The 14144-nt window shown below is 41.1% G+C and overlaps 1 protein-coding gene across 2 annotated transcripts in view; it reads right to left on the bottom strand.

Annotated features, from left to right (window-relative positions):
- Positions 1-14144, bottom strand: part of tpst1 (tyrosylprotein sulfotransferase 1) — a 54900-nt gene that overhangs the window by 25298 nt on the left and 15458 nt on the right. For both annotated transcript variants that reach the window (XM_030067706.1, XM_030067707.1), the window contains exon 2: positions 12358-13394. In XM_030067706.1, coding sequence (XP_029923566.1) covers positions 12358-13214 — 857 coding nt within the window. In that variant the 5' untranslated portion in view covers positions 13215-13394. The remainder of the gene's footprint in view (positions 1-12357; positions 13395-14144) is intronic.

The raw sequence follows: 14144 nt of genomic DNA, 5'->3' as shown, positions 1-14144 counted from the left end.
CGAGCCAAGAGGCTGCCAAGTGTTGACGTGGAACATAAACTGACACAGACAAAGACCTAGCTTAGTGTGTGCAGCTCAGCTTGACCATCATCTTGTGTCCACACAATCTGCTGCTTTAAAGCAAACTGAACTTTGGTAGAGTGCTTGGTTGTGTAGTTATCTAGGTGTTATGTGAGTCCACATGGTGGTGAAATATCCTCATTAGCTGCTCCATGCTCCCCTGAGCTGCTAGTCCACAATACTGGATTTGTATCTCTCCATCCACGTCCATTGCAAGGGCCAAACAGGTTCCAAAATAACCTGTTTGACCCTGTTTTAGCATATAAACTAATGCAAGGTTTGCAGCCCTTTTTTCCATGCAATTACAATAATTCGTGAGAGCACTGTTAGGTTGTTTCTTCCAGGTACAAGGTTACTATGCAGACATTTCCTGTAGATGCCACATGCTGAATCGCAATTTAAATGGGAAAATAACAGAGCTGTTTAATTTCCTTAACAAATGGGGACTGAGGCTTGCTTTTTTGTATTTGCATTACCTGCTTTGATCGTGTTCATTCATGTGTTAAAAGTGTTATTTTGGGAGCTGTTTTGTTATGGAAGTGAATAGAGAGACACAAATCCAATACTGTGGATTAGCAGCCCAGGGGAGCACAGAGCAACTAATGAGGATATTTCACAACCATGTGGACTCAGAAAACACCCAGGTAACTATACAACCAAACACTCTACCAAAGTTAAATTTTGCTTGGTCCCAGCTCCCATGCACACCGAAACAAAACAAGAAATCTGTAAACTCAAAGAGAAATGCCTGTCCATTCTTTACTTTTCTCTTGTCGCCATGGCTGTCAGATGGCACTGGCAGACTGTGTTTAACGAGCAGATGTTGATTAGTATGAATATTTAACAGTGTATGCACACTCCTCAGAGGAGCGCTGGCATCTGCCGAGGGCCGGTGAGGAAAGTCGCCGGTGTAACTTCAGTTCGTCCTTGCTGAGTTTTAAAACCCATGTTAAAAAAAAACCTGCTCTGCTTTTGTGTCTGTCAGCCCTAAAGCTGCACTAAATGAGATGTTTATGCAAAAATCCATCTTCTTATCAGCCCAGATCACAAAGTCAGGCCACAGAAGAAAAATGCATCTCATCCCAGCTAATTTAGACGGTGTAGATTCACGCCAATTGGCCAAACTACTATTACTATTATTGTGGTGTCAGTGTGGTCACTAGCAGGAAGCATTTCCAGCACACAGGACGTGAGTAATCAAAACGTGAGAGTAAAATCCAAAACAGCCTTTTAAAGAGCAGTGAGTGATGGCTTCATTCACAGAGAGCTGGACTCAAAAATAATATCCTGTCTTTAACACCTCCACTCGCACAACACACCGAGAAGAACACATTTGGTTTAGTAGGTGTCTCCTTAGGATTTCAAAATGTAAATCTGTGAAATTCAGCTTTTAAAAAAAAAAATCAACACCTCTGTGTGTCGTGACGTTCTAGGAAATAAACTGAGTGCGCTCTATCACTCCTCATCTATGTAGACCAAAACAACACTGATGGGAGGAACCTTTTCAAAAGATGCGCAGGGGGTGTGGATGTATTGTGAAATCATCAGTAATTTAAAAGTTATCTGGATGTAAAAGATATGCAACAATGTAAATCCAAAATGCTGCTTAGCTCTGATATGATAAACTTGAACCAAGAAGAGGTCATTCTGTCTTCAGATGAAAAGAAAAAAATTTCTATAGCAAGGTAACAAATACTGACCAGCACTGACACTACAAAGACTCATGTGTTTTACCAGAGGCAGGACTTCCAAGATTTTGTTTTTCTAATAATATCGAACAATGTCCCATTTGTTGCCAGCAGAGCAGAACCAGGCTGTGCATCAATACGACATCGGAGAGAAGTCACAGTTCCTCGGTTTTTAGCTTTCAAACAGAGTTCATGTTCCTAAAACTCTCTAGACTTTCCCAGGCTAAAATATTAATGTGCATGTTTGATGTGAGAGATACTTTCCGTTAACCCTTTTAAACCTGAGCAAATTCACTTGATTTCTCTCAAAAACATAACAAGATAATAACCACAATGATGTCCCCCCAAAAAATATTTGCACAAAATATAAAATCCATTCAAATTACAATAAAATGGCCAAATATTTATGAAAAAGTAGATCAGAAAGTAACATTACATCAAAATCACTGACCAAAAAAGGAAATTATTGCCATGAAATGAACCCAAAAATGAAAAACAAATAAATAAAATACAAGGCTCCACGGGTTTCAAAAGGTTTAAAGGAGTGTGTTTGGAGTGGTACAAAGGCTCAAGGCCAGATACCGATTAACAGAGCTACAAAACAGCACAAAGTGAAGCACACAATACATGGACAGCAATATCCAGCTTTCATGTCAGCCCTTATCGTGCTAAAAATCATTTGCATGCACAGCCGAGGAACAAGTGTGGCAGCTATCCTCCTCGGCCTTGAAAACACTGTGACAAAAACCTTTCCGCAGGTCACATGGCTGCTTCCATTCAGGCAGATGCTTTTAATGGCCTCTAGCTTGTCAATTATTCATTGCTGGGCCTGCTCTACCCAAGGTAGTGTTCTGTATCGCCAACGGTTGATAAGAGAGAACAGGATTGAGACATCAAGATGGGAAATAGGGGAGAGAGAGTTAGGCAGGAGGGATGGAAGGGCTCCCTGCTCTGGGATAAGTAATGGAGCAGGTCTCTCAGCTGGGCGAGGCCTCCACTAAATCAAGGCCAAGTAATTGATGTTAATGCTAAGAGGAGGTCCCACTCTGGGGCCTGGCTGTCCGCTGATACAGATTTCCTTGCAGATAGAGACCTGCATGGTGCAGAGGGAGGAGTGATGGTGGTTTTAGTTGGGCAAGAAGAGGCATTTTCTGCCAGGTGTCATGGTGGTTGAGTTTAATGCACTACGGGTAAAGTACTTGAGAGGAGGTGGGGCTCTAACATCTGCAACGGTAAAATGCAGCTGCTCTGCCCTTACGGCAACTTGTATCACTTACATAAAATAATCAGGACCCATTTAGGGATGAAGTAAAATGGTGGACAAAAGGCCCGTAAGAGTAGAGTGGGAGACTGTGTTATGATGAGAAATTGCATGGGTGGTTGCACTCTTTCCGTTTAAACACAAGTTAAGGCTATATTTAAAAATATACAGTCTCAAAATCTAGCTCTGAACTAAACCTGGGCAATAGGGCAAAAAATGTAATCTTTTTTTTCCAAACTTTTCATGATTTTATTCAATTTAGTTTTTCTTGTGATTCACTAAACAAACTAAAAAGACCAAGAGATAATTCAAATCATCGTTATCCTTAATAAAATAACAAACAGTGAGCAAGATGGTATCGCCTAGTCCATCAATGTGTGCAATACACTGCAAAAACTCAAAATCTTACCAAGATTATTTCTTATTTCAAGTCAAAAATGTCTTATTACTAGTCAAAATATCAATTTCATTGGCAAAATTAGTTTCTTGTTTCTAGCTAATTTTCACTTGTTTCAAGTGAATTTTCACTTAAAACAAGTGAAAATTGTCTAAAAACAATTTACTTCTGAGGTGATCATGTCTTATTTTAAGTGTAATGCGATATTTTGACTAGAAATAAGACATTTTTGACTTGAAATAAGACAAATAATCTTGGTAAGATTTTGCGTTTTTGCAGTGTAACAGTTCTTCAAGAATAGCACTTGTAAGGCTCTCATTATTGTGAATATTTTTTAACATAGAAATATATACATAAATACACAGTGTGTATGTTGAGGGGTTTTATTGTGGGATATCGAAGTAAGTGGTGGGAGCGACGTGTGTTATTGGTGATGATGTTTGATCAAGTTAAATTTTTGGCCGTATCAGTTCAGCACATGGAGCCTCCTTGTTGTTGTTTTATCTAGTCCACACCAGTCCCTGAAAAACTTCTGGATGAGGACTTTGTTTTCTTAATTTGAAGGATCCTTCCAGACAGAGCAGCCTTTGATGACATAGCGGCAGAATCGCCGTAAGCTACCTCAGCTGTAGCCTTGGCTTTGAGAAACAGTCTGATGTGAATCTTTGCCGGCTTAATGTGACTGGTGAGTCACACAAGTGTTTTCTGGGAATACAGTCTGTGTATATGAATGTATTAGGTTTTGATTTACAGAGAGCTCAGCAGCTGTATACCTCCACATTTTAACATTTGTAGTTAAAATCTCGATTTTATAATTTAGCCATTTTTGCATTGCTTTAAAACATAAATTCAAATGAATCAATTTAATCGATTCATTGCCCAGCCCTACTTTGCACTGGAGGTGGTCTGGGGCGTTGAATAGGCTTTTATTAGCCCTTCTCTCACACTTTCAGTTTTTAGCAGTTAATCCTGTCTTAAGGAATTACACTTGAAAATCAAAGGTTAATGTCTCCAGAGCAAGTGTAGCATTTTTGATTGGACAACAAACATTACATTGCTCTTGTTCAAACTTAAATTCACAATACTAATGTTAAACAGGTACACTTCACCAATAATACACCAACTTGTGCAAAATCCTCTCCTGCACGGTCATGCAGCCTGTATTCAGAAACGTGTCCATCCAAGCAACTAGTTCACACACACACACACACACACACACACACACACACACACACACACACATGCATGCACGCCTCATGACCACAAGTGAGAATTTTGCAGAGGTTTTCTCTGCAGAGAGATTTGTGCAAACACGTGTGTGGGAAGTCCTGAGCATACGGCTGGATACCAGAGACCTGGATTATACAGCATGACGATTATGAGCACTATAAAAAGAACTTCTGCTGTTGTAAGTTTGTAAAATTGGAGACCAATATTTTTTTTTCCACTGGGTCAGAGAAGGCTAGCAATTTTGGAACATAAGTTTACCATGAAGACTTGCAAATAAAACTTTATTTGCCAGGGATTGAAGGCAGCATACAGTGAGTACTTGATACAAATAACACACATTATGGGTCAAGTAACCTTTTATCGCTGTTTTCCACAAGGACACAAGTGACAGCCAGGAGGAGGTGGTTGTACACAGCGGTCTTAGTCAGGACTATGTGTTGTGTGAAAAGGGAAGTTGTGTTTTGACATTCTGTACTTTGTACCTTGGGTCACTGAAGCAAACATTTCAATGACCCAATGTCCGGGGAAAAAAAAAAAAAGAAAAAAAAAAAACTTACATCATCTCCTGGCCTTTAAAACTTCTGTTTTCATATACATATATGAAGTATCACAAAGGAAGGCTTTGACATACTTTGCTTCTACTCATTACTCATTCTTGATCTGCTCATACAGGTATCAATGCAACTTGGTATGGAACAAAGGCTTAATTGAGATTAACATTTCAGCCAAACACTAAAGCAGTTAATTTAACTAATTACCCTAACATCGACCACAGAAGAAAGCTCACTAGCGATATTCATTGCTGTATTGGTATAGCATGAACTTCTTTGGTCAAAATGGCCCTTGATGGAAAACTGAGAGATTACCTTGAGTATTTGCTCTACACCATCAAACAGACTGCGACCCTGCTTTGGCCTGATATTCACCATCATCTCATAAAGCTTGTTGGACTTTGCTCCAACCCTGACTGTACCTTCTTTACAATGATCAGTTTGATTTAGGCATGCAGGGAAATGTAATGTCTCCAGCGCCTCTCTTCAGCTCAGCTCAGAGGGATCAGGTTAAGGTCCCCATTTATTAATATTTGATGGGAATCAATGTGCTGAGGGGTGACGTGAGCACAAAATGGCCAGAGGGTTGTGTCTGGAAGCTGAGGAGCTCCTGCAACTCTCATTCTCTGTGCAGTTTTATTCTTGTTCTCTCAGCCTCCCGTTGTCTGCCCATTTCAAACGTTCCAGCGTTCAGCACATTCCCAAGTGTTTCACGCAAGTGGGTCAAAGGAACAATGATTTCCAGTGCCGGGACATAACTGATGGTAAATGAGCATTGTGAGACACGGTGATGCGAGGACATTTTGCTCTTTGTGGGAACCTCAAGAGCCCTTGCAGTTCAGCCGAGGCCTCTGTAGCATCAAGGCTGAAGAACACTTGAGATTCTCCATCGTGTTTCAACACAAGGAACAACATGCCTGACAGCATCTTAAGATGAGTGTTTGACCTTCCTTAATCTTTAAGTCACCAAAGCTTTCATGCATAGTCTTGAAGCATTTATTCTCCTCTATGTTTACTTGATTTGTATAAGGACAAAACTCTTATACTGTTACAAAAAACACAAACTGGCTGAAATCTGAAATATTCTGCAAAAAAGAATAAAATGGTGTCATTTGAAATTCAGACTGCTCATGACAAGGCTGGATACATAAATAAAAATATATTTATATATTCATATGTCCAATCTACTGGTCACATTACACGTCTATGTTAATATGTGATGCTTGTGAATTCACAGTAGCTTCCATACAGTTATTTAGACGGCAGGTTTCAGGCTAATTAGTGTGATCACAGTAGTGCTATAACAACCTCAAATCAATAAAGAGCAAGGCAGGAAGCCAGACAGACAGCTACAGTGAACAGGGGATTAGACTGAAAGATGGGCTGGAAAAATTCAACGTGCCACAGACAGCAGCTCATTCCCCTGAGTGTAAAAACAAATCTTTGCCAATTAATGAGGCAGTTAGAGTGAGTTCCTCCACCTGCGGCATCCTGTAGTAAAGATCCCTTGGAGGAGGCTTCTGAATGTCTAGCTGCTGTATAGCTGAACTCCCACTGTTTATATCATCATAAAATCTTCCATCAGGCCACAGAGGATCATTGTGGTGACACTGTGACGACTGGGTGGTTTAACCTGGCAGCAAAATAAAGTTGACGCTGTTCACCTAGCTTCTGTGACATGATTACATAAGATAAAGTAAAGCTGGATGTCTGTTACTGTCTGCAGGAAAATCAGTAATCACTAGAAACTGATGAAGCGCATGGAAGACTGAGCAAGTTTCATTTTGTGACTGCCAAGTTTCTCTAAGGCTATATGCAGGCCAAGTATGACCTCTCACTTTATATCACTTTAAGGGACAGTTCAGGTTCTGATACATAAACTGGTATTTGCTACTCTATACAAGTGTAACAGATAATCAATTAGCTCCTTCCCTGTCACAAAAATGAGTGCTTCACCATGACATTTAACAATTTTACATGCACCTTTTTAACAGTAAAATGACACCTTGCAATGTGAGACTCATCACTGCAGGTTCTTTCCACCATACACCTTACACCTTACCATACACCTCTGTTGTTATTTCCTGTTTATAGCTGCCTAAATCTATGTATCGACCTGAATAAGCTTCCCCGCTGCCCTCTTATCACTGTCATCTCAAAAACGCATTTTCACACCTTAACTTTCAGTTTTGTACAAGCAAGGTAGCATGAACCAAGCAGGAAGCAGCACTGCCTCAGTTTGTTCAAAAACAGGTTGATTTCTCAACACCTTCTAATGGTAAGAAATCACTTCGTGCAGCTTCAATGAAGTGGATCTGGCCGAGGAAACTACATAATTTTGAGAGGCATCACAAAGCTGAAAAAATGTTTCAAAAGATGCACAAAAACACATTAGTTTGGGATTAATTATCAATGCTCTTATCCATCCCACTTACTTAAGGAACAGTATAAAAAGCTTGCTCCAAAGCCTCATAATGAAATTAATTACCAAAATAAGTGAAAAAAAAATTGTAAAATAAAACTTTACATATTGTGGTCACTCTACTACCACAATAGGTTTGTTCTTGCACTGCAACTATCATGCTCATTCTCATAATAACTAATCTTCAACTTTTCCTCATTGCACGATGGGCCTGGTTCATTTTGCTATTCTGTCATATCATTAGCATGACCTTTGCTTATCATACAAAATGAATGAAGGTAAACAGTGAAGGGAAATTAAAGCACACCACTGACATCAAGGTGCACAATTACATTACTTGTCAGATCTCCCCAGTTAGGAAGATGCAGTTATACAAGGTATGTTAGGAAATGTGATAAACATGAAGCAGAGAGTTTTACACAGTCTGGCTGTTAATACATATTGCGTGACATGGGGTGTCACAAGACACAACCAGAGACCAAACCAGTACAACAGTCAAGCATGCTCAGCTGGCGACACATGTCTTTTAATGTCGGGGTTTACAAGACTTGTGGGCAGCGGTGGATCTGGCTCTAGCTGCCTTGTCTAACTCTGGTCTGCAGCCATTCCCATGACCTCATCTGCACTATCAGCACAAGCAAGAATCTAGGACCTGGCAACACTTTCCAGGTCACAGGTCAAATAAAAACTCTTAAGTAAACGTTTTTTTTTTTTCCTTGTTTCTTACCATTTTCATGCAAATCTACAGTTATGCAAGCATGCTGTGAGCCAGACAGTTGGCTAGCCCCTGGCCGTCTATTCTGAAGGGGTCAGCGGCTTCATTGTTTTGACTGTTGCTGGATGTGATCTCCTGGCATGCATTAAGCACCACAGTTAAAATGGTCAAGTGGGTCATTTGGGTTGAGCCTCACGGTCTGGTTGTTAGGTGTTATGTATAGGTTTGTGATTCAGGCCGATCTCTTCCTTATCAAGCTGTGCAGCAAAGTGGACTGGAGGTCAGTAAGACCATCTTTCAGACATAAGATGTATGTTCAAGCCCCCGGGTCTGCAAACCTCAGCCCTGCTCAAGTGCCCTCGAGCAAACCACTCTGCATTCTGACCTCCTGGAAGGACGTCAAGAGTAAAGAATTTCTCAACTCTGGAATCAATCATGTATTACATTTAGAGCTGAAACATTTGCTCAATTAGCCAATCAACAGAAAATTAACCAATTATAATTGGAATAATCAATCAACCATTTCATTCACTTGTCCAGTAAAACACCATACAGTTACTGGTTATAGTTTCACAAATACTAAGAATTATTTTTGCTTTTTTCAGTATCATACCATGACAAAATGCAAACAAATATGTCCTGCACATCTAATAAGCTTTTCACAATTTATGCAGTAAATGTAAGCATGTCCATATAACATCCATGTCTTATATATCATTGGTATCATTCTGTCAATCTTACTTCCAACATTCTTGACTAAGGTCTCTAAGTTAGAAGTCTCAGCTATTTTTTGAGCATAAAAAAAAAAAAAAAAAAAAAAAAAAAAGTAAAAGAAAACCCAGAGTGAAATTTTTGTGGATTTTAGAGAGTGTGGGATTTAAGGGTTGTGGAGAGTCTTTAAATATATGAATATTTTGTTTTTGTACCAAGATTTGGTGTTTGTGTAGTTCTTATTGGGTTGAAATGGTCATCTGATGTGTAGGGTGTACATACTGACCGACTGACCGATCTTCTGTTATACATATCATTATAATATAAAAATAATTCGTTTTTTGCCTACTGGTCAGACTAAGGAAACAATTTGAAGATGCCATTTTAACATTTTAAGCATGAAATGTAGAATTCATTAACTAAAAAAACAGTCAACAGATCAACGGACAATGAAAATATTAAGTAGCCGCAGCTCTAATCACCCTGTCTCTCCTATGTTAAACACAAAGAAAAACTGCCATCGAGGTTGGCTATGTCAGACCCGCAGTTAATATCTGGTAAATATTTACTGAAGGTCTTTGTGAAAACTCGACTTGGATCCATTTCTCTCTGGGAATCTGCTGCTCATCCTATTTAGTTCTTCATCCCTGCTGCCTCTTTGTTCTACAAACGATTTCTGCTCAGCTTCAAACACTGAGATCCCTGAGTGACGAGAGCCAAAGCATGCAACACCACATAGACAACGGAGGGGAACAGAAATGAAACAGATGAAATATGTAATCAATTACAATGTGAACCGGACGAACAAAATCCCCTCACTTTGGAGGGCAGAGAGAAAAGCAGGATGGGCCTGAGAAGGAACAGCACTGTGAGGAGAGAAGGCAGATAGAGAGAAAACTGCTCAGTGAATGTCACTTGTAAGCTTTTTAATAAAAGCCATGAGTTCTCATATTCAGACAATAACAAAACCTGATCCAAATGTCTACATGGGATGTGAAGTGGGCTCCAGAGCTACGTGGCAGGAAAAGGGTGGCAACAGAGGAGGGAGAAAGGAGGTAAGGAATGGGGCTGCACCCCTCCAGCGTTTCCTCAATGACTTCCAGAGGCCAACCTCCCAAATCACGGAAACCAAAACAACTCTGACACCAGGCAGGGCCATTAGGAAAACCTGGTTTAACCTTCAGTAGTGAAGACTTCATGACCAAAAGATTTATTTTCTCTGATGTATCCCAAGCAATTAATAAGTGGGTTTGTCACCTTACCCAGCACTAGGAGTTCAATTCCCAAATAAAATGTAATATCTGAAAGCCTGAAGGCTTTGTAAAAACATAACGGTATGATATATTTCAAGGTCACTGGCTGCCCAACTACCCTTTTTGTTTCCAGAGGTTAGATAAAATGTTAACCTACCAATAAGACTCAAAATGTTAGATATAGATACAAGCAGGCATGGGCAAGCCCAGGGTCCTTTCTATTGCAGCAGGAATGTAATGTAATTGGTCCAGTTCACCATCCATATCTTGTGAGCCTGGCACAAATCACAAGTTCTTACTAAACACCAAATATTTATTCAACCACCATGACCTCAGCAGTTAGCTATTTAGCAAATACACAGATGCAGAGGAAGCTTCTTGTAAAAGCAAAGCTTCCGTAGAACTTACTGCCTCATTATCAGGGTCACCATAATACATTTGCCATCACTCATGACAGCAGACAGCTTTCAGAAAGCAAATCCAAAAAGCTTACATTCCTAAGGGGGGGTGGGGGGGGTGGGGGGAGTCTCCAAAATGGCAAAGAAACGTTTCCAAAAAATGAGCGATCAACAACAGTATGACCCAGATAATCACAGCAATGCATGGTGGTCCTGTGTTCTCTTTGGTGCGAACTGCTAGGCCTATATGGTATTGGCAGTAACTGAGTGACGTGACATGTGGGCTCTGCTTTAGACAAAAGGTGATTGAGCTCTGTGTAACAACGTGAACATGGGTCTTCCACGAGAAACAAGACAGAGAGCCCAGACAACAGTGACAATACACAGGATAGTTCACAGGGATATGAGCTCATTTGTTGCTTTAAATAATTTCTATTAAATTACAGCAACTTGAATGAAATACAAAAATTCAATTACACTGACTGCATAAAACTCAGTCGCTGATTTCCAACTTGGTAAGCAGAGCAGATTCTTTCTCTTAGATCACAGATTTGAACATTGGTTCTCTGGCTATGAAAGATTTGTTCATGCTCAGAAATACTGACTAAAACGGTCCAGGAGTATTCTCCTCTGTCAATTTAACCCATCATCTACACACCACAAGACGCAGAGTAGGTCAGTTCTCACTAGGGTCAGGAACTGAAAACTGGTTCCAAATTAGGACCAAATCCAAAATACCAAGAACTGGGTACCCGTTAGAAAATTTGAGTTCTGTACTTTTGCATATTTCAGTCACGCTCCCAAGTGAACTGCAGTAAGCATTTTACCGCCCATAAGTTATCTGCACTTATCTGGACCAGCTGCACAATGCAGACATTACGTCATTTGATATGCAGTGTGTGTGTGTGATATGGATTGTACAGAGGATGGTGCTTACCCAAAAAATTACAATATTACTGAACATTTGGACCTGAGCGAACAAACAGTTAGGAGGAGTCATACTTTACAAGTTGGGTTCATTTAAAAAACATAGGTATTTTAGCGTGAATTTCAGGCATGTGGAGGCACAGCTGTCAATCTTTGGTTGTCAATAGATTACATTAATAAATTACTCTTGTTGAGAAGCTTTTATTGAACTTACAGTAATATAATGTTTATCATCTACATTAGTAAATGTTAAATTATGCTATTATAATTAATACAGAGCCTCACAGTCACATGTCAGCCCTGTGTATCTCAAGAAGGACATATAATATTAAGCTTGAAAAGGCGAAGATATTAACTAACTAATGACCAAGGTATTTAACTAGTTCACTGAATGTGTAGCCACTGGATTGGGAAATGCTGTCAAGTTTTATTATGACAGGATTACTGGGAAGAAATCTTGTGATCACAGGTGACAGTTTACTGATTTTATCCTAAATGTCAAGAATGAAGCTAGGCTTATTTTTGTTCTTGAAATATTTTTTTTTCTCTCCAAAAATCATTGGAATCCGGAACAGAATCAATAAGAACCGGATTCGATAGATGGAATCGGAATCAATAATACTGAAATGATACCCAATCCTAGTTCTTACCCATGCTACTGCTTTTACACCTATCTTGAAAGACAACAAAATGTCACGGCTTGGGGATGGGGCTAGGCCTCAGTGAACTGTCAGTGTTACTTACTTGGACAGGGATACTCCTCCAGCTTTCCCAATGAGCTCCTCGTGGTGTAGAACAGCGTCATTCCAAGGAATGTCGAGGAATTTCAGCAGCGTCCTCATCCACTTCTCAGGATGGAGGACCAACTGTTCGTAGTGCACAGGAAGGCACTTATCAGCAGCCTCCAGGCACTGAGTGTACATGGTTTCTATGGCCCGATTCCACTTGGTCAAGCAGTCCCGGTAGCTGCCCAGGTCAAAGCCAGCAATGGTCACCTTCCGTGAGATCATGGAGTGGACTGAGGCCCGCCCATCACGGATCATGAGTACAAACTTGGCACGGGGAAAGATTTTGGCCAGGTAGGAAAGTGACTTGAGCGCAAAAGGGTCCTTGTTGCAGAGGAAGTTGGCTGGCTCACCATGTTTGACGATGATCTCCAGCAGGAAGGCCTGCATGGCGGCGTCCAGCACCTCATCCGTCACTCCGGCCTCGTCCAAGCGCATTTTCTCCCGGCCTGAGCGGCTCCACATCTGCTTCATGGCCAGGATGCGTGGGATAACTCGTGTTTCCTCACCGCAGCGCACCTCTGGGTGGGCGTCCAGCATGGCTCGCATAAGCGTTGTCCCGCTGCGGGGAACACCACCGATGAAGATGAGTGGCATGTCTTTGTTGTAAACAAAAGGCGTGCTAAGGTTCTGGCCTGTCCGTAGGGTGGTTCGCATGCTGCCTCCCACAGCGGACAGAGACAGTACCCCACCCAGCTGGCTGCGTTCCTCAATGCGATGGTGGCACTCCATGGCATGGCGGCCCAGGTAGAAGACCGTGACGGAGCTGATGACCAGGCAGGCCACCAGCAAGTTCTGCTTCAGCTTGCCTATCATCTTGCAAGCCACAGACAGGAAAGGACAGTGTCACCACAGGGGGCAATTTAGGGGGAGGGATGGGAAAAGGGGGTGGAGGGGTAAATGAGGTTCCCTCCCTTCAAGGTTGTTTGCTGGGAACCAGGCGTGGATCGAGCTCCCTGGTGCACAGCAGTCGTGGAGTCCCCAGCTCCATGAGGCCTGGAGGGTGGCACAAAACAGAGGGACATGGTTAGCTCTAATTATAAAGCACTGCAGCATTCCTATTCAGCAAAGTTAAAAGCAAAACCTACTCAAAACTACGCTAACAACAATTCTTGTGCCAGATTATTTTTAAACTAATTCATGTGACAGATGTCGGGTTGCAAGACACTCAGCTGTCATTATCGTATACTCATCAAAACCCTCTCAGAACAAATCTACAGAGCAGAAACTTGTCTTTGTGTTGGAGTCAGTAATCACCACTTTCCCTCTAGATGACAGGCCTTTTCATCTCAGGCCAACACTACAGTGCAGCTCTGACTAGAGAAGCAAGCCTTACGTCACCAAGTTGACACCAAACTGCTTCAGAAACAATTATGACAATGGAGCTGCGACCAGACTGAGTGAATAAACAGGTTCAAGGACAGTCAGAAGAAAGCGATGGGCAGACACTCAATTCACCTAAAAGATAGGCGATTAAGAATCTCTGTTGACAAGAGACTGAGATTACAGAAAAAAAACAGCTCTAGATATGCATTTAGTCAGGGATACCTCTATTTTTTATCTTTTTGGGATTTTGTTCTGCCTTTGATTCTCTGGTAGCACATACATCATCCACACCAGAAACAAGACATTTAGCCTTTAGCCTCTAATTTGGACATGGGCAAACATACACAATTGTCCTTCTGAAAACAGGGCGCTGTGTTCTTGTACACAATACACATAAACACACACTGCACAGAAAACCCA

The sequence above is a fragment of the Myripristis murdjan genome, chromosome 13 (assembly GCF_902150065.1).
Source record: "Myripristis murdjan chromosome 13, fMyrMur1.1, whole genome shotgun sequence".
In the NCBI taxonomy this organism is placed as follows: domain Eukaryota; kingdom Metazoa; phylum Chordata; class Actinopteri; order Holocentriformes; family Holocentridae; genus Myripristis; species Myripristis murdjan.
Note: the sequence above shows the minus strand (reverse complement) of the source record. Positions and strands in the feature narration are given on the sequence as shown.